At 43.2% G+C, this 21,785-nt stretch overlaps 1 protein-coding gene across 1 annotated transcript in view; it reads left to right on the top strand.

Annotated features, from left to right (window-relative positions):
• The window catches only part of LOC147698152 (uncharacterized), a 49,927-nt gene extending 37,765 nt beyond the window's left edge, over positions 1-12,162 (top strand). Inside the window, exon 2 of the mRNA XM_086936187.1 lies at positions 11,987-12,162. Within this exon, the coding sequence (XP_086792313.1) occupies positions 11,987-12,162 (176 nt within the window). The remainder of the gene's footprint in view (positions 1-11,986) is intronic.
• The last annotated feature ends 9,623 nt before the right edge of the window (positions 12,163-21,785 follow it).

Here is a 21,785-nt window from a genome sequence, read left to right as displayed (position 1 = left end):
GAGTGTCTTAGTGGGTCTGTGACTGGGTGCGTGAGGTTCTGAGTGTGTCTGTGTATTTGGATATGCGAGTTTCTGAGTGGGTCTGTGAGTGGATGTATGAGTCTCTCAGTGAGTCTGTGAGTGAGTGCATGAGTGTCTGAGGGGGTCTGTGAGCGGGTACATGAGTCTCTGAAAGGATCTGTACTTTTTTTATTTTAATTTGTACATTTTTCCCCCTGATCCCTGCTTTGTGCAAATGAGAGGTTATAGTTTTCAACTATGCCGACGATCTTCAGTTGGTGTTTAATATTGATTCATCTGCATCAGCTGTTGTGAGTTTCCAATCAACAATGATTTTCATTAGTGATTGGATGAATATAGATCAGCTAAAATTAAACCCTGACAAAACCAAGCTGATCCTCACTGGCGGGTCGGCTAACCCCTGGAATTCCAACTTCTGGCCTCCGCTACTGGGGAGTTCCCCACTATCAGCTATTTGTGTTAAAAGTCTCGGAATTGTGATCAGTAATGATCTAACAATGAAGGCTCAGATCTGCTCAGTGGTCTCCAGATGTTTTTTTTCATCTGCAAATACGAAATATCAGTAGATTCTTGTCCACTGAGGCCCTGACTCAAGTCATCCTTGCCTTGGTAATCTCATGTATTGACTATGCAAATTCATTGTATGCTGGTACACCAGCATACCAATTGTATCGGCTGCAACTGTTCCAGAATCAAGTAGCTAGGCTAATCTTTGGTCAACCAAAACACCAACATGTGAGACCTCTGCTGAAAAGCCTCCATTGGCTTCTTGTGTCCCAACGCTGTCTATTTAAGCTAGGCTGCACCATCCATAATGCTCTTTCAGGACATGGTCCTGCTTTAATCGCCTCAAAACTACAGCAGTATATTCCCTTGTGTGCCCTACGCGCTTCTAATAAAAACCTGTTATACCCCAATCTCTTCAAACAGAAGAAAAATGGTGGCCTTAGATTTTACAACCCTGGCTCTTCAATTTTAGAACCTTCTTTCCGCCGAACTACGTACGGCAAGCTCTTACACCCAATTCAGGAAATCACTTAAAACCTGGCTATTCTCCCAGGCATATAACTGAACTCATTATTTTGCACCTGCAACCGTCCTCTCTTTCAGCTCCAAGAAACCGCCTGGTGTACGTGCGCTCAATAAATCACTTTTAACATAACATTTAACATAACATCTGTGAGTGTGTGCAGGAGTGTCTCAATGGGTCTGCAAGTAGGTGCATGGGTCTCTAAATGGGTCCATGATTTGATGAGTGAGTGTCTGAGTAGATGTGTGAGTGGGTGTGTGAGTATCTGAGTGCATCTGTGCAGGGTGTGAATATTTGTTTTACATTTTTTGTAGTGATATTCACAATTTGTCACACTTACATGAGGGGCTACACTGAGCATCACAATAAATTCACAAATATTGCATGTGGGGGAAAACAACCCATTTTTTATCATGTTTTACATGTAAGGGGTCTCTAAAGCACCCCTTTAATTGAAGACATGGGGTCAGGGTACCTCTACTCTGACGCCTTATACCACTTTTCAGTTTTAGGTTCAGTCCCGGGGACCTCGTGCCTTGGCTGATGAGGATTATGAATCTGAAACTGGTCCCAGGATGCTTGTTTCCGGTCAAGGGAAGACATGGCTTTGCAGTTCGGGCTGGACTGTTCCCATGAGGCACAGGGTCAGACTGATTTGCATATGGCCATGTCTGTACTGGGGTGGTGGCTGAGTGAGCTAAAGAATGGTGATGGATTAAACCCAGATCAGTTGACTGGGGGAGAGTGTTTGATTTGCTCAAATGCTCCGTCCTTCATCCCATTTTGTAACGCTTTGTTCGCCCTAAGTTGGCAGGGTATGCTCAGACGTGAGTCCCTTGCTCACTTGGCCACTGGATTCAAGATAGCCTGGCTGATGAGGAATATGAATCCGAAACCGGTCCCAGGATGCTTGTTTCCGGTCCAGAGAAGACATGGCTTGGCATTTCGGGCTGGACTGTTCCCATGAGGCACAGGGTCAGACTGATTTGCATATGGCCATGTCTGAACTGGGGTGGCTGAGTGAGCTAAAGAATGGTGATGGATTAAACCCAGATCAGTTGATTGGGGGTGAGTGTTTGATTTGCTCAAACGCTCCGTCCATCATCCCCTTTTGTATCGCTTTGTTCGCCCTAAGTTGGCAGGGTATGCTCAGACGTGAGTCCCTTGCTCACCTGGCCACTGGATTCAAGATAGCCTGGTTGATGAGGATTATGAATCTGAAACCGGTCCCAGGATGCTTGTTTCCGGTCCAGGGAAGACATGGCTTGGCAGTTCAGGCTGGACTGTTCCCATGAGGCACAGGGTCAGACTGATTTTCATATGGCCATGTCTGAACTGCGGTGGCTGAGTGAGCTAAAGAATGGTGATGGATTAAACCCAGATCAGTTGGCTCAGGTGAGTGTTTAATTTGCTCAAACGCTCCGTCCATCATCCCCTTTTGCATCGCTTTCTTTGTCCTAAGTTGGCAGGGTATGCTCAGACGTGAGTTCCTTGCTCACTTGGCCACTGGATTCAAGATAGCCTGGCTGATGAGGATTATGAATCCGAAACCGGTCCCAGGATGCGTGTTTCCTGTCCAGGGAACACATGGCTTGGCATTACTGGCTGGACTGTTCCCATGAGGCACAGGGTCAGACTGATTTGCATATGGCCATGTCTGTGCTGGGGTGGCTGAGTGAGCTAAAGAATGGTGATGGATTAAACCCAGATCAGTTGACTGGGGGTGAGTGTTTGATTTGCTCGAACACTACATCCATCATCCCCTTTTGTATCGCTTTGTTTTGAATTGGCAGCTGCAACTTTCTACACAGGTTGCGGCCAACCAATCACAGCATTCCAGTTTGTGTGTGCATTCACAATTCATCGCAATATAATCATGACTTATTTGCACACCTAGATATATAAATTTGGATTATTATCTCAAAACCTACTGAATGGACTTTCACCAAATAGCAGAAAGGGCGCTTTCTGGACCATGAGCTACTGTTCTGCTAAGTTTGGTATTATTCCGCTCAGCGATTCATGCTGTAGTTGTGTCTGAAATCTCTATCAGAATTAACATTGGAAACACATAGTTTTTTTAGTCTGTTTTTTTCTCGGCCCCTTCTTCCCAGATCACCAAAATTATAGACAAGTCAAAAATGCTTTTCCTATTGAAACTAGGTCCTAATTATTACTACTACCTACTCGCAACCGACAGTGGAATATATATTTATATATATATTTATCTCTACCCAAGCCTGGCACTGCAACAGAAGGGAGCACACTCTCCAGGAAAGGTTTACTTGGTTATTTCTTTATTTGGCACATTTGGGAAAACCCAATGCGTTTTGTTCTCCTCTCAGAGCTTCATTACAGTTTGGCTTCAACAATATCCTGTGTAACATTTATTTCTACTACAAAATTGTCACTTCCTCCTTTGCACTGCATGATGGTACTTGTGGTTTAAGACATTTGTATAGATTTTCAATGTTAAAAGGTAACTAAGTGCAATTAGTGCAATGCTTAATTTAAAGTGCCTAAAGTGACAAAAGTGCAAACATGCATATGTACTTGATGCATTAAATTTGCAGTATTACAATGTTTAAAAGCTAGACCATTTTAAATGGAGGCTATTTTAACATTTAAAATTACTCAATCTTTTCTTGACTATTTGTAAAGGTCACGTGCCCAATATTATTTATTTGTCCATTGCTATTAATTAATTGTGTATATTTACACCTTCTGGTGGGTAATGTCTGCATGTCTTTAATATCAGTCCTTTCCAATTATTATTTCTCCTTCCAACTTCAATCTTCTTTTCTTTTTCTATTACTTCTCCGTTGCTGTCATTCAATTGTTAGCCTCCAGTCATTTTACTTATTACTTCATTCCTTCATTTTGACTGAATTTCTTAGAGTCACTGGGCTTACAGTTGGTATTTTTTGGATGTCTTTATATATTTTGGATTTTTTTACGCATTACTTTATTTGAATATGTTTAGGATTTTTATCTTACTTCTTTTCAATTCATCTTTTCAATTCCTAAAACGTGTAGCTCCTCATCTTCAAATATGTTAAAAAGGTTGTACAATAATTCCAGCATATTTTTCACACAGCCTGGGCCCTCTTTCCTGCACCTATTTCATCAGATTTTACTTGGATATTTCAGGTGCAATTGGCATGGGGAAAACAATTTTGGATTGTGGTTCCCTTAACATTTGAAAATCTGATTTAACTGTAATTGAATTACCAAATTTCTTGAAAGGAGTTCCAAAGCCTATAATTTAGTGCCTGTGGTAAAATGGCCTTCATTATACATTGATAAAAGTAATTCCAATTGGAAAAAATCCCAAAGCTCCGTCTAGGAAATTTGTGAAATGGAGGATGAGTTAAAATTAATTGGATGGTTTATACAGATATTTAATATGATTTCACATTATTGTCCTACATAACTTTGGGGAACCTATTACACTGTTGGTTTCTCCGCCTCAAGTAAATTATCTTAGAGTTATTTATCCAAATATAATGTTTGCAATACCGAATTTTCCTCATATCAAATTATGCATTTTCCAACTTTCTTCAAGGTAACTTTATTTATTGATTGTGCTGGGGATGGCAATGCAATTTCAAACTCAGAATCCTTAAGCATGTACCAGTGCCATCCAGCAAAAGCTATTGTGGGAATCAATAAGTGCAATACTTCAAAGAATTACAAAGTTCAATCAAGCCGGAAAAAACAAAACTCCTAAATTAGAAAGCTCAGCATGTCTATATAAGTAGACCTCTGCTCAGTTCATTTAACATTCGCAAGCAGGCTCATTTCACAAACAGAAGGGATTGATTTGCTTGGATATACTTCAATTCACTTTCAGTACAACACATCCTTTGCCAATATTTAAGGAAAAATAAACTGTTCCCTGCCAGTTGAAGTAAAAAAAACATGGCTTGCATTGAACTATTTCAAGTTTTATTGTAAGCAATTGATTTCATATTACAAACAATGGACCACTGAAATTCAATTTCTGGCTAACAGGCATCATTTACATACATTCACGCAGGCAGTGGATTTTAATGTTTATCACCATTTGAACAACCCACATGGTCCAAAAATCAATTAACCATTCACAAAGGCATTTTAGAGTACACTAAGTAGTGCTGTTGTTGTATTCTTTTATGTAATCCTACATGCCTGCGTGAATTGGCCAAAATGAGAATAAAATGGGAATATTTATATACTGTTATTAAAAGGGGAAAGGGCTGCACCCTCTTTGTACATTTACTAATAGGTAGTTGGGCATACTGGGAAGAGTATGTGAAAGAGTACTCATATAGGACTACTTACTGTACTCATAAATGTTTTTGCAAATCAGCACCACAGATAGAGACTAGAATAATGTGACCTTATTGTGAAAATAGAAAAAACATAAGTCAGTGAGACATATGCATTGTAAAACCTTAAAGCAGCTAATAAATCCAATCAAATGTTGACAATTGTAATCAGATTGCAAGAGTTAACATTCAGATATACTTATAAAGCAATATATTTCACAGCTTCATTGCAGTGCAAGTATATATTAACAGACAGCATGAGAAACATAGATTTTGTGGTGACTTATAATTGCAGTATTCATGACTTACTTCTGAGAACCAGTAATTATCCTAGACTAATCAATGAGAACTACAAGAATTCCATTTACTTATAGGAACATGTTTGTGACTCAAGCCTAAAAGGCCCAACCACATTTCCAGGGGTCACTATCACTAGGTCCTTAGAAACATTCACATCAAGACTCAATATCTCCCAGGGTCACTTGTTCACCTTCCTTGGAGAGTTACGGTGATACTTTTTTCTTGATAGGTGAGGGCACTGAAGGGGAATTAAAACTGCTGGTGTATACTCCTAAGGAACCTTTTGGCCATTTGTGTTGACCCTGTTAACCTGGGAACACCACAACACCAATGGGTAATTTCCTTATATCAGGGGCTTTTTCTTTGATGTGGGTACTATGACCCTAACCTTTTCTACTTTGTAGCTTTTGGTGACCGGTGACATTGTGTGGGTACCACTACCATTTTGGGTCACCACACAAATATGAGCTAGCTCCTCCATTTACCTGACAGACTTCCTAGATCGATGTGTGGTTGATATAGATTCTCAGTTCTATGTACATGCTACTGGTGACTTAGGGACAATTTATAAGAATCTATCTCTCCTGATATAGACACATGGAGCAGGGGAAACACATGAGGGTACCCCTCAGGTTGGGGGTCCCAACCTTGCATCATGGGCCACAGACAACAGGCATGGGGACTCCATGGGCAAAGTGGAGTCAATTTAACAGAATTGTGGTGGCACTCTTGGTTCTTTGGGGGAACCACATGCTCATCTCAGCCTTTATAATGCTGTAAAAAAGTAGCTACCTATGCCATGGCCGGTCCCTAGTCCAGCTGCAAAAGGAGCAGGGTTATGCATGGGGCTAGCTACTCCATCATGTAAAAAATCCAAGGAAAGAAATGTCAATCAAAAGACATTCTGTCCTTGGGAAGAGAGGAATCTCCTTCACGGAGAGCTATTTTGCCTTTTTGTGAAAGCCAGAGATCCCTGGAAGCCACAAAGCCAATACACTTTCTTTCGAACAAGACATGGAGCATGGAACATGAGGGCCTTGTATGAGGGAGGAAAGACAAACCAAATGGCAGCAGAGGTGTAAAAACCAGATAGACACAGTTTGGACAGAAAAATCTGACTACAGGAAGAATGCTGCTGTATTCTGGACACGAGGAAGTGAACATCTCACATACTCAGGAAGTACCACTGATGCAAACACCAGCAGCCAACAGAGTTCTGATCGGATGGGAAGCACACAGTCAGAGAATCATCACAACGACCTTCACCACAAAGAAAATGAAAATCAACATGAATGTTATCTAGTGCTATACACCTACAAACAGCAAAGAAGAGGAAAAAAACAGTTTTACAACAGACTCTAATCCAATCTAGAGAAATGCCTTGAGAGAGACATCACCACTCTAATGGAGAACCTTTATACCAAGATTGGAAGTGATAACATTGGGTGTCAGTGGAATTGCTCTCCCTCCCTTGCAGCTCCACCATTAAGTGAGGTCTTCCCCCAACCCCTGCACTCTCGAGTGTTGGTGTTCGAGGCCCTCCTCGACCAGCAGGTTTCACCTGCGCCTCAACCCTGGTGGTCCAGTGGACCTCTGACTCCACTCTCTCACTCTGCTTTTTCTCTCCTTTTTCACTCTTTTTTTTCCTCACTTCTATCTCCCCATTCACTCTCCTTCTGGGTCTTTCCTCCATTTTCTGCTGTTTTCCCCTCATTTCAAGTTCCCCCTTCACTCTCCTTCTGTGTCTTTCCTTCGTTTTTCACTCATTTTTACCTTGATCTCAATCTCCCCCTTTTCTCTCCTGTGTCCTCTGTCTTTCCTCCACTCTTTCTGGCACTTTTGCTGCCTTATTTGCACTTTTCTCTCTCTTTTTGCCTTTTTCCCTTTTCCTTTTTCAGCCTGTTTTTCCCTGCCACTGCTGCCCCCATGGGTAAAGGTGAGCAAGAACACTGACTCATTGTCAGTGAAATTGCTCTCCTACCCTTGCAGCTTCACAAAAGGAAGCCGGTCCGCGACCCGACTGCGAGCAGTGCCAGGAACCCTGTATCTTTGCACCGCCAATGCCACAACCCAGCGGCACTCCACGGTCTCAACTCAGGCCGCAACCACAACTGCAAGCTAGCATCACCAGCCGACACCCACGGACCCTTCAGCTGTCACTGCTGCCGGCACACCTGCAGCACCGCCAAGACCACTGACCCAGCGCAATCCGCCTGCAAGAACACAACTGAAACGAAAACCCTGCAATGCATCCTTCCCTACATCCGATCCCTCCACAAACATGTCACCAAAATCTGGGACCTCCTCAACAGCACTACCCCGGACGTAGCAACCTGGACCAACACCACCTCGGGACCGGGCATCGCCATTGCCATTCCCCAGGGATACAAGATCTCCAGGAAGGACCGCCCTACCCGCCCAGGAGGAGGATTCACCATCGTCCACAAATCCACCCTCTGCCTGAGCACACTCCCAGATGAGCCCAAAGACCTGATGGAACACCTTCCCTTCAAGATACTGGCCAGCCCTACCTCAACCCTCCGAGGAACCCAAGGACCCCTTGGAACGCCCGGACCTTTCGCCAACTCCATCATGGACATCATCTCCCAGCATGCCATTCCGTCCACCAACAACACCCTACTGGTAGACCTCAACTGCCACCTCGACAATCAACTGGACCCCAGCACCACATCCCTCCTGGACATCCTCCACAACATTGGACACCACCAGATCGTGACCGAACCCGAGCACTCAGCAGAACACACCCTCGACCCCCTCTTCACAACAGGAAACTCCATCACCTTCAGCCATACCACCGAACTCCCATTAACTGACCATCGATGCGTCCACTTCACCTTCAGAACACCCACCACCCACAGACACCAGTACCTGCTCCCATGAAGAAACTGGACCATAATCACGGATGACCAGCTAACGTCATCACCGCAGCCCAAACCCTGCACAGATGGATCGCCAACAGAGCCAACTCCATAACCCCCCTCAAGAAAAACAACAACACCCACGCCAAGAAAGCTAGATGGTTCACCACCAAACTTCGAGAGTCCAGATGCACTTGCCACTGCCTCGAAATGGCCTGGAGGAACACCAAATCCACAGAAACGCACAACAACTGCAGAGCCTCCACCAACGCCCACTACCAACTCATCAGAAAAACAAGGAAAAAGCAATTGAAGACAGAATCTCCACTCATGCACACAACAGCAAAGAACTCTTCAACATCATCAAGGAGTTCGCCCAACCCACCAGCCAGTCCACCGACATCCCTCCCTCACAAGACCTCTGCGACACACTCAGCACCTTTTTCCACCACAAAATAAAGAGCATCTACAACAACTTTGACAAAGACAACCAATACACTGAACACTCACCAACCACCCTCAACACCCTGAAGCCAGTGATCGACAACTGGACAGCCCTCACCACCGAAGACACAATGAAGACAATGAAGTCAATCCACTCCAGGGCCCCCATGGACCCCTTCCCCAGCACATTTTCAACAGAGCAACCGATACCATCGCAACTATGCTCTGCCACACTGTCAACCACTCCCTGGCAACCGCCTTGTTCCCTGACGACTGGAAACACGCTGAGATCAACCCCTTCCTGAAGAAACCCTTGGCGGACCACACTGACCTCAAAAACTACAGACCTATCTCCCTGCTCCCGTTCCCAGCGGAAGTCATCAAGAAAGCCATCAACAGCCAACTTGCCACATTCATCAAAGAGCACCACATCCTCGACTTTTCCCAATCCGGATTAAAAAAAACACAGTACGGAAACTGCCCTCCATGCCGCAACAGATGACATCCGTACCTTACTGGACAAAGGAGAAACATCAGCTCTCATCCTCCTCGACTCCACGACGCAGGGATCCAAGACAAGGCCCTCGACTAGATCCGCTACCTCCTCTCCAGCAGATTGCAGCGGGTCAGACTCCCCCTTTCCTCTCGGACCCTACACCTTCCACCTGCGGAGTCCGCCAGGAGTCCTTCCTCATCCCTACGCTCTTTAACATCTACATGGCTCTGCTCGCCCCCATTGTCAGAACCTACTGACTTAACATTGTGTCATACGCAGATGACACCCAACTCATCCTCTGCCTATCCAACGAAACCAACACCGCCAGACACAACTTTTGAGAAGGCACGGAAGCCGTCGCCAAATGGATGAAAAACAGCTACCTACAACTAAACACCATAAAAAACGGAAGTACTCATCATAGGCCTAACGCCAGATGCCTAGAATGACACCTGGTGGCCCCCGCCCTCTGAAACCCACCCAACCCCACGGACCACGCACGCAACCTGGGAATCATCCTGGACTCAGAAGCTTCAAATGGACCGCCAGATCAACTCCGTCTCATCCTCTTGCATCCACACCCTTCGCTTCCTACCGAAGACCTTCAAATGGATCCCCCTCGAACACAGAAAGACCATCACTCATGCCCTGGTCACCAGCAGGCTCGACTACGGCAACGCACTCTATGCCAGAATAAACAAAAACCTCAACCCCAAGCTATGGAACATCCAAAATGCAGCAGCAAGACTGGTCCTCAACCTACCAAGTCACTGCCACATCTCCCAGCACCTGCGCACACTCCACTGGTTCCCCATTGAATCTAGAGTCACCTTCAAGATGCTAACCCATGCTCACACGGCCCTCCACGACACTGGACCAGCATATCTGAACAGCTGATTCAAATCCCACGCACCCCAAAGGACCCTACGATCAGCTCAGCTCTCCCCCACACCAGAAAGACCAGATTGGGAGGCTGCTACATCTCCTTCTGTGCAGCCAGATCCTGGAACGACCTTCTGCTCCACCTCAGACAGATAACGTCGCTCCTCATCTTCGCAAGAAACCTCAAAACATGGCTCTTCGACAGACCCCCTCCTTGATGGACTGGAACCTGCTAACCCCACCCCCACCCCCCAGCACCTTGAGACCCTTACTGGGGAGTAGTTGGGCTTAACAAACACCTGATTTGATTTGATTTGATTTGACAACATCAACACCAGCGATATAACACCACCCTCCTCAAAGATGCACAGAAAAGGAGCAAATACTCAGTCACACTCAGTAACAAATTTCAAGTCCTGCAAGAATAGAGGATGACAAAGACCCAGTGAAGAGTCAGTGGGAGAAGATCAAAGAAACAGTGACATCAACCTGCCAGGAGGAGTTAGGTCCCGCGAAACACCAGCATGAAGAATTGATATTTGCCAAGACTTTCTGCAAAATCCAAGCAAGAAAGAAAAAGAGAGCTGCAGTCAACACTTGCTGAACATGAGCAGAAAAGGCAAAAGTTCAAGGCAAATACACCAAAACCAACAAGGAAGCAAAGAGAAGCCTAAGAGCAGACAAGCAAAAATTAATCAATGTTCTTTCCATTAAAGCCCAGGAAGCAGCAAGGCATGGGCACTTGAAAGAACTATATCACATAACAAGGTAACTCTCCGACAGATATAGCAAGCCAGAAAGACCTGTTAGAGAGAAAGCTGGAAAGACAATCATGGGCAATGAAGGCCAACTATGAAGATGGGTGGAGTACTTTGAAGAACTGTTGAACCAGCCCCTGGAGCTGTTTTCAACAGACATACAGCCACAGACAAGGACATGCCAATCAACTGCAGCAGACCAACCAAGAAAGAAAGAAATTAAGCCATCAAAAATTTGAAAAATGAGAAGGAAGCATGACCTGACAATATTTCTTCAAAGGCACTGAAGGAAAGCATTGACACATCAACAGACATGCTCCACCTCATGTCTGGAAGGATCTGAGAAGAGGAAAATGTGCCATCTGACTGGAAGGAGGGATATCTTATCAAGATCCCCAAGAAAGGTGACCTGAGAAACTGTGAAAACCACAAAGCTGGGTTCCTCAAAGATATATTGTGCAAACACCAGATTGCAACACTGCACATCAGCATCATAGAGAAGTCAATGGAATGGAACTCCCTCCGCTATTCCACCTTCATTGTCTATGAGAAGGCATTCAACAGTGTGGACAGGGATACCATTTGGAAAACTGTCCACCACTATTTTGTGCCAGATAAACTTGTAAGAATCATCAGGAGCTCTTACGAGGGAATGACCTGTAAGAAGTCCATGGAGGATAGGCTCATGGAAGCATTCGAAGTGAGCATCGGAGTTCTCTTCTTTTTTCTTCCTCCTGGCCATAGACTGGATCATGAAGACATCCACAGCAAGGAAAAGAAATGGGATCCAGTAGACTCCTTGGATGCAGCTCAACCACTTGGATTTTACAGATGATCTGGCCCTACTCTACCATACTCATCTGAAGATGCAAGAGAAGACAAAGTGGCAGCCACTTCAGCACAACATGGCCTCAACCTCCAAAGGAGAAAAAGCAAGATCCTGATGCTTAACAGGACCAGCATAACTGCAATCACACTTGCAGGCAATGTACTCAAAGAAGGTGAGATCCTCACCTACCTGGACAGTGTTGTAGTCAAGTAGGGCAGCACAGATACTGATGTCAAGGTAAGAAGTGGCAAAGCACGGACTGATTTCATTCATCTAAAGAAGATCTAGAGATCCAAGGACCTAATGCTGCAAACCAACACCAAAGTAACATTGGTCCTTCTGTATAGTGCAAAAATGTGGAGAACAGTGACAACCACCAACAAAGTCCAGACCTTCATCACCACCCGTCTGAGAAAATTCTTCCAAACTCACTGGCCAAACACCATCAGCAACAATGACATATGGCAGCAGACTTTACAATTCCCTGCTCATGAATAAATAATAAAAAGACGCTGTGGCTGTATAGGTCGAACCCTTCACAAGCCTGAATCAAACACCACCAGACAAGCTCTTACCTGGAACTCTTGAGGGAAAAGAGGAAGGCCAATAAAAACATTGGCATCAAGGCCTCCAGGCTGCCTGCAAGATTATAGGTAACACCTGGAGCCAGTGGAAAGAAAAGCCAAGACAGAGATGAGATGGAGTGTCCTGGCTAATGACCTATATCCATCAAGAGCGGCAGTAGGCTCAAGAAAGTAAGGAAGTAAAAAAGGGTCTCTTTAATTAAGAAATATCTTGTGACCCGTTGGACTAAAATATACTCAGCTCCTTATGTTTGGCTCCTAGTGGCATGCTCCAACCTCTGGAAGTGCTCTAATGTGGCTTCCTGATGCCTAGACCTTACAATGGTGATTATTAGGGGGTGTGCTATACAGCCCCTAGCACTGTTACTTTCCGCTACTTTGTGGGATTGAGCATGGTTGTAGCGCCATGTTCCAATGTGGCGCTCAAAAAACGTAATGTTGACTCTGTGTTTTATTTCTGCCCTATGTCTGTGTTATTGAATCTTTGATGACACAGGAAGTCGCAGTCAATCATATCTTTAAAATACAAGAAAATGCTGGACGAAAGCTGAATGTTGATGAAGGTGCTAGCCGAAACGAGTCCGTTGTACCTGTAACTGGTCACAATAAATTGAGTTTTTTCCTCTCTCACGAGAGCTGTCTCTTCAGTGACAGTACCCATCTCATGCACCTGTGTTGTATACTGAGAATCAGGGAGGGATCTCTAGATAGGAAATAATTGGGTTCTGCAATAACTTACTGAAAACACATTTCACCTGATGATTCAGCTGTATTGTCAATATCTTTGGTTACCCTGTTTCGGTGTCATGCTACAGTTCAATCTCACTTTTTATCATTTTATGTTAAGAGATTTTTTATAAAGAAGTGGACACTCACAGGGTTTCATATCCTTAAAAAGTCCTACTGTTAACTGTTCTATGTCAATGGCACAGATTCTTTGATCCAACTGACATTTAGTTACATCTTTGACTCCTTAATACACACATGTAGTTTAGAAGTTGAGAGTAAAATAAAAAAAATAGAGTATGCTTTGATACATGTATGTTCAATGTTTACAGGTATCTGTAGTAGAAGAGGAATACTAAGTTGAGATTTATACATACATAGCCATTCACTTCTTGCAGACAAGACATTGAAAATCTCTAAATGAAAAGTCAAAAAAACGTTAGGTTTTCTTTACATCTGTTTGAGTATGTAGCACAGGACATTATGCAATGCACAATAGTTTACTTTGTGTGTGAAATGTGGTTACTGCTTGAGGGGGGTGAAACCACAATTCTTCTCAGGGTGAGGTCACAACCAACCCCTTAGTTAACCTCTTCTCAACCCTTGGGTTGCTTGGAAAGAGCAGGCAGGCTTAACTCAGAGAATGTATAAAGCATTTGCACAACATTTCACAGAGTTACAAAGTGAAAAAACACGACAAAAGGATCCCACAATGACTTAGGACAATAGAATAAATAATAATAAAATTAACAAAACCAGAACAACAAACATCCAATCAGTAGAACTGGAGATATTAAAGTTTTCAGATTCCAGTAAAAACAGCACCAAAAAGCACCTAGCGCCAACTGTGGATATTTCTTTGCACTGGACTGGGAGAAGCTCACAAGTTCAGGCTGACCATAATAGAGTGCATGACAGCAAAAGTACTCAGTTGGGCATGGTGAACAAAGTACCTTAGCCCCTGGTTGTGAAGCCTTGCAAGGCTCCGTGCCGAGTGTGAGTTGCACAGCTGAGGTGATGCCTCTGTTCCGAGGTGCTGCAGAGCTGCAATATGAGGTTCTGTGTCATCACTGAGCATCCTGTCGACGAGGACTTGAGATGCCAAGTTCAGCATCAAGTATTTGTTGCTTAGTCTTGTCTGGTTGGTATGGGGTGGGAAAAATCCGAGACTCGCGTGGGATACCCTAACTAGGCCCTACACACAAGGGGGATTTGGCATCCCAGATTTCGAACTATATTATTATAGTGCACAGGCGCACTATGCTTATTTTTGGGTGCACCAACTTCGATACATGCCTCAGGTAGCAGCGGAGCACTGGCTGGCTCTGCCGATTCCTATTAAGGGCGCACTTTATATTCCACCCCAAGGCAAAGATAAGACACCTACAACAGTGATGGCTACGACAAAAGCTTGGCGCCAACTGGGTAAGATGTTGGAGGCACCCATACTATACTCACCACTATTACCCCTAGTATATCATCCGGATATGCCTATACTACAGGAGCCAACTTTCCATCAGCTTCCTAAGCGTATACATGTTCGAGCATGGGGAGACCTATATGTGGGCGGTACATTCCGCTCTTTGGAGCATATGTTTCGAGATGCTCACTGCTCCCCTCTTGACACCTTTCTTTATATCCAGCTCCGTCAGGGCATTAGAGCGCTCACAGGTGAGTTTCCTGCTGAACCACCAATTTTTATGCCGCTGCAGCGGATTCTTCAGGGAGAAACTGCCACGAAGTTAGTGTCCACAATCTATAAGACAGTACACACACTGCAAGACCTACCAGTCCCCATAGCCAAGATGACATGGGACCAGGAACTGGGGGTAGAGTTGACAGAAAGACAGTGGAACTTCTGCTCACAACAGAGTGAACGAATTTCAGCCAGCAGCAGGCTCAGGATAATACATCATAAGTATTTACATAGATTATACTACACACCAGCCCGCATGCACAGATACGGATTGCGCAACTCGGATACTTGTGATAGATGTCATGCCCCTGGAGCTGATTTTTTGCATTTAGCGTGAGCATGCGAGGCAGTGCAGAAATACTGGCAAGAGGTCTTCACAGCCCTGGCTATGATGATAAACACAGCAGTGGAACCTTCCCCAGGTATGGCACTTCTGGGATATGTGGAACCCCTTCAGGCTGCACACCGCAAGTTTGTTGCGCTAGCGCTGCTGCTGGTTAAGAGGAAAGTGGCGTGTCTATGGGGTAGAGAGAGAGCACCCAAATTTAAAGATTGGATAAATGACCTTATACATTGCCAGGAACAGCTAGAGACATATGCTGAACTACTGCTGTTGTGTAACAAAGAGGGTTTTGGCAAAAGCACAGTAAGGCTGTGCCAGATACAAAATGAACAAAGAAATTGCCAGTACTGTGCAATAATTTGTGCTTTTAACAAGGTGTTGAGCAGAAGTTTACTCAACCCAAAGACCACTATTTCAGTCTGAGAACTTATGAAAGATGATTTATTTCATTGGATTTGTTATTTTCTTTTTCTTTTTACTTGCTTTTTGAAACAAAGTAAACCAGTCAATTTGAACAAGAAGTTAATTTGGATGAGTGTAGACAATAAACTCATCTAATGTTCAACATGTAAAACACACTTGTTTTAAATGGTTATTTCAATATACAACTACAAAAAAACCAAAGACAATGGGGTATCAATACCACAATACTGATTCACCAACATAAAAAATGACGCTTATAGACAACAATCAGACAATAGACAACATATAGAAGTGCGATATGGGTATTTCATTGTTTATAGACCATGGTTGTTATCGTGTAATCACCAACGTCTACATGGGAGTTGTAGTTCTAACACTCGAGAGCCTAACACGAAGGACTGTGTGTGTCCTTTGGTTACAGCAGGGATTCTTTAAAAAAATCGGGAAGTGCCTTTAAAAATGGGTTCTGTGGTACCACTATAGGATGGTATTTTAAATGGTCAAAAAATGGGGGCTACATCATATATGCTCAGTTAGTCAGAAACTGAGGGCTGATTGGCCTTAAATCGGTTGTACAGTTTGACTCACAGATGATACAGTTCGGACATCTCATTCAAGCCTGTAATGGTGGTATTAAACTTAAGAATTAGCATAGCTTCTCTCTGTCTTAACTTGGCCTCTAAATCGCCACCTCGGGGATCTGGTTCTATTTTTGATATAATTGTCCATTTGAAATCCTCATCCCCATGAGATTCATCAATCCAGTGTTGGACAAGTGGAGCTGTTAGTACTTTCTTTTTTATACGAGATTTATGTTGTGACATTCTATGTCTGGCTTCTTGATTGGTTTTTCCAATGTATAGCTTGTTGCAAGTACAGGTGATGGCATACACTATATTCCGCGTTTTGCAATTAGTGAACTGGTCATGTTTCCATGACACGCCCTCATGTTGGAAAAGGTCACCTTCGATAGTTGAATTGCAACATAGACAAGTGCCACATTTGTGATGGCCTGTGATGGGGGGTAGGCTTGCATAGTCTCGTAGAGTCATTGTCTTGGGTTTGGGTACGGCCGCTCTGATGATCTGATTGGCTATACTTGTGTCTTTTTTGAAAGCGAAAAGTGGCACTTCTTTTAACTGTTCGTTGATTTCTTTTACTAAATGCCAATTTCGGTGGATTATTTTTTTCCAAAAATTGGATGCAGGACAAAAGGTTGATACACAAACCGTCCGGTTTAGTTGTTTCTTCTCTTTCTTTTGAAGAAGTTCTTCACGCGGTGTCCACCACGCTCGTTTTATTGCGTTTTTTAGCAATTTGGCTGGGTATCCACGATCTAATAGTCTCTCTTTTAGAATGTTTGCATGTAACAAATATTCATCCTTGAAGGTACAATTTCTCCGTATACGGAGAAACTGCCCTATTGGTAAATTTTGTTTTAGGTTTCTCGGATGATTGCTGGAATAGTCCAAGGCCTTGTTGCGGTCAGATTTCTTCCTAAATAAAGTTGTTACTAGTTGGCCATTTGAGCAATAAATTTCAACATCTAAAAAAGAGAGGCGTGTTGTAGATGATTCAAGGCTAAATTTGATGTTTCTTGTTCTTTCATTGAGCCATGTATGAAACAGCTCAAGCTGTTCATTATTCCCAGTCCATGTGAAGAACACATCGTCAATGAATCGGACCCAACCACCAATCCACTCACGAAAGGGGTTGTTGTTGTATATAAATGTGTCCTCATACTGACTCATGTATAGTATAGCCAGCTCGGTGGCAAAAGGGCACCCCATAGCTACTCCCTGGATTTGGAAGTAGAAATCGTCTTTGAACTTAAAATAGTTCTTGGTAAGGGCCATTTTTGCTAACTCCAAAAGAAATTCTGTAGGAATTTTGGATGGCATGTCTCGTTTATTCAGGAATATCTCAAGGACTTCTAAAGCTTGATCCTGGGGGATTTGGGTATATAATGAAACAATGTCCATACTAACTAGAAGGTCATGTTCTGGATTGAATGGAAGTTCGTGTAATCTATTAAAAAAATGCGTTGTGTCTTGAAGGAAAGACTTGACCTGGGTGCAGAAAGGTTTAAGAAAAAAGTCAATAAACTTAGAAACAGGTTCAAAAAGTGAACCACAACCCGAAATGATCGGTCTCCCCGGTGGTTTTTGTTCGTTTTTATGTACCTTGGGGAGTACATAAAACAGAGGGATCCGTGGGTGTTTATTGGAAAGATAGTTGTATTCTTGTTTACCCAAAAAGCCTTGTTCCAGTCCTCTAGTCAAGATATCCGATAATGCATTTTGGAGTTCCTTTGTTGGGTCATAATTGATTTTACGATAGCACTGCTCATCAGTCAACTGTCTTGTGGCCTCTGCCACGTATTCCGTTGTTCCCCAGATGATGATAGCTCCGCCTTTATCGGCTTGTTTTACTACAATGCTTGCGTCATTTTTGATTGAAAGCAATGCTTGTTTTTTTTGACGAGATAAATTAGATAAATTCGGTGAAACAAAGTGTGTGGTCGTATATGTAAAAAAATATATCTACATTGGCATGTTTTCATTTGTATGTACAGGCCTATCTATGATTAGAACAGAGATTCTGCAATAGGCCTTAGTTGAAATAATTTGAATTAAAATAGAGGTTTCCCACTAGCCTCATCACTTCTATATGTTGTCTATTGTCTGATTGTTGTCTATAAGCGTCATTTTTTATGTTGGTGAATCAGTATTGTGGTATTGATACCCCATTGTCTTTGGTTTTTTTGTAGTTGTATATTGAAATAACCATTTAAAACAAGTGTGTTTTACATGTTGAACATTAGATGAGTTTATTGTCTACACTCATCCAAATTAACCTCTTGTTCAAATTGACTGGTTTACTTTGTTTCAAAAAGCAAGTAAAAAGAAAAAGAAAATAACAAATCCAATGAAATAAATCATCTTTCATAAGTTCTCAGACTGAAATAGTGGTCTTTGGGTTGAGTAAACTTCTGCTCAACACCTTGTTAAAAGCACAAATTATTGCACAGTACTGGCAATTTCTTTGTTCATTTTGAACTACTGCTGTTGGCGTCCAGACCTAATGATATATGGGCCCCCTTAAAATGTTATTTAATAACCCGGGAAAACTCAGACAGCCGAGAGGACTCAGATATATGAGGCGGGTATTGCTAACAGATTGCTCTGAGCCTCATAACTCATGTATGGCAAGATAGATGTGAAGGGAACAACAAGGATGATACTGGAACACGGGGTATGGGCTAGGGAGCATGCAAGTATCGGGGAATGTCAATCAGCAAGTTAATATGACATCTGAAGTTCAGACTCAGTGTGCTGATGCTAGCCTGATTTATGCCTCCTACTCTATACAATATAAGAGAGATGTGCCAATGCCTCTGTGTTTCGATGATGTTCCACACTGACACGAAGTTTACTATACTATTTCTTGCTAAGAAGAAAAAAGCATGAAAGGCCATCATAACATATGTACAAGTGCAGTTTGGGGTAGATTAAAGATTGTACTGATGGTGATTCTGTTTGTAAAATGCTAATAGTCGTGGCTGGAATATGTGAGATATATTGTTGTTCTCTATAAGCTGTACGCAACTTGCCAATTGCCCGCCACTGTGTATTGCAGTACGTTACTGACCAACAAATGGAATGAAATATGTACGTACCGTGTACATTACCCAAACAAAAAAACTCAATAAATAAAGTTAAAAAAAAAGTATTTGTTGCTTAGTTTTAGGTGATGTGTCAGTTTTGAGAAACTGTGAGGCTGTGATGCAAAAACCTGTGTTGTCTTGGAGACTGCCATTGATGAGAGATGCGGGGCTAACTGATAAGAACGCTTTTATACGAAAAGCAGTTATGGTGCAGCTGTGGAGTCCACATGGAGTTCATTAGGAGAACCCTTGCAGCAGAGGTGATGCATTGGTTCTGCTCGGGTTTGTGCCGCACAGCAGAGGAGACACGTTGGTTGTACTGTGTCAACAGATGGGCTGGCAGAGCACCTTCAGACCCACTTTCCAGGGTCCAGGACTGGGGTGACACCATTTGGCAGGTTAGAACACACAGAAGACAGATTCTAGGTGCTGGGTTCAAGGTTGTTGGATCCTTCTGTCCCTGACGCTCTTGTCAGGAGGCCATCCAACTAGCCCTTGAAGTCCGTTTGGGCTCCTGGATTCAACAGATGCGAAAAAAAAAGAAAAAAAAGAATATGACTTTTCAAAGGTTCAAGAAACTGGGTACATAGTAAACTATGGCTGCGTGATTTCTCACGAAGTACCTGGAGATGCGTCAAAATTCACAAGGCCAAACAGAAGCAGAGATGGGAAGCATCGAGAAACAAAGAGATGCGTCAGTTCCTGGGACCATGGGGAGGTGATGCAACCATTCTGCTGCAAGCAGGAGAAGTGATGCCTCATATCCGATCAGTAGAGGGAAGTGGTGCATCAACTTCAAGACGATTCTTGTACGCAGGTGATGTGTCGAGAACACTTGCCACACAGTTGCAATGTGTGAAAATCCGGGATGTGTCAGTGATCAATGCGACGGTGTTGAACTGCGCTCTGTCAGTTTCTTCAGCTGTGATCCCTCAATGTGTTGCTTCTTGCAGCGGCGACATGCGCTGTGTAATTTTGGCAGTTAATGGCCAGAAATAGTCTCCGTAGGTGTCCTTTCGCCATTAGAAATCTCCTGTCCCTAAAAGGCAAGGCGCCAACATGTAACCATATCTAGTTGCAAAAGCTAGTAAAATTGAAATGCTCCACCTTATGTCTGCATGAACAATATCGTACCGTTAAATGATAATTTCGTCTGTCTCTCTATTTTCAAAATGTGTCCTCCAGTACGATACCCATTTGGCAATACTCCTGCATTTATATAACTCCTTTGATATTGGCGCTCGGAGAAATAAAGGTAGGACAGCAGTTCTGTACAAACTTCCGTAGTCGCCATATTGGAAATACATGTTCCGAACGATCCCTATCAGCGGGCGCCATTTATAAGTTCGTTACAACCTGTATAAAGAGCCAAGGAGTAGGGCGCCCACTCACTCATTTGGTGATTAGCTTACTGATTCCGAAAATTATTGCTTAAAATAGTAAACTTCTGTGACAACCAAAAATTTCTCATACATTATCCCAATTAATACATAACAAAGCTAATTTTGCAATTATGGGAAAGCATCACAAGATGCGATATATAAGTGTGTCTATGATCTCAACCTGTCCTTATACATCCAGTGGGGTGCCATCCAGCCCACTTCAAGTGCATGCAGTTGATAGAAACCCACATATCAGCCAAGGGGTGTAATCCAATGGACTTGGCACAGCACCTCAAACTAATATGTCACTAATCACAAAATAAACATGAAAAACATAGCGTTTTAAATGGTGCAAAGACTATTTATTACCAATGAAACCTATATATATGTTCTATCAAAAGCCAGATAATTGCTATTGAATACTCATAATACAAATGAAGTCACATAAATGTAAACATTAACTCACCTCTGGGTCATATGACTGGGTGTAGCTGACAGTTGAACTTTATTTATCTCTTCTAGACAGCCACAAACAATAGAGAGCTTAGATATGCCTGGATGGGCCATCGCTTCCAGGATGGGAGGGTGGAACTGTGCACAGCCCTACCTGTACTTGAATAGGCTGTTGACTGCCTCCATATAAAGGACTACATACTCCCTGTAGTTAGTCTGGAGTCAGGACAGGGAACACAGGATGCCTGGGAACCTTAAAGGGGAGCCTCTAGAAGCTTCTCTCACCTTCGAGAGGACAAGTATCTGGTATAAATATTGAACCTCCGACACCAACTCTTCAGTAGACTTCTGGACTTGTGGATACTCTGCGAGAATGAAGGACTGCTGTCCTACTGAAAGGACTGACACTGTGCTGGATTGAATACCTGAACTGCTGGCCTGATGTGCTGACCTGTGGCCTGCTGCCCTCTTGCCTGGGTGGGAAGGACTGGACTCGCATCTGTATGTTGGATTTTTCCGTTTTGATCTTGTTGAGTTTAGATACGGATACTTTATTTTTCCT

Source organism: Lissotriton vulgaris, chromosome 8 (genome assembly GCF_964263255.1).
Source record: "Lissotriton vulgaris chromosome 8, aLisVul1.2, whole genome shotgun sequence".
NCBI lineage: Eukaryota > Metazoa > Chordata > Amphibia > Caudata > Salamandridae > Lissotriton > Lissotriton vulgaris.
The sequence above is the reverse complement of the archived record's forward strand: the minus strand, read 5'-3'. Positions and strand labels throughout refer to the sequence as shown.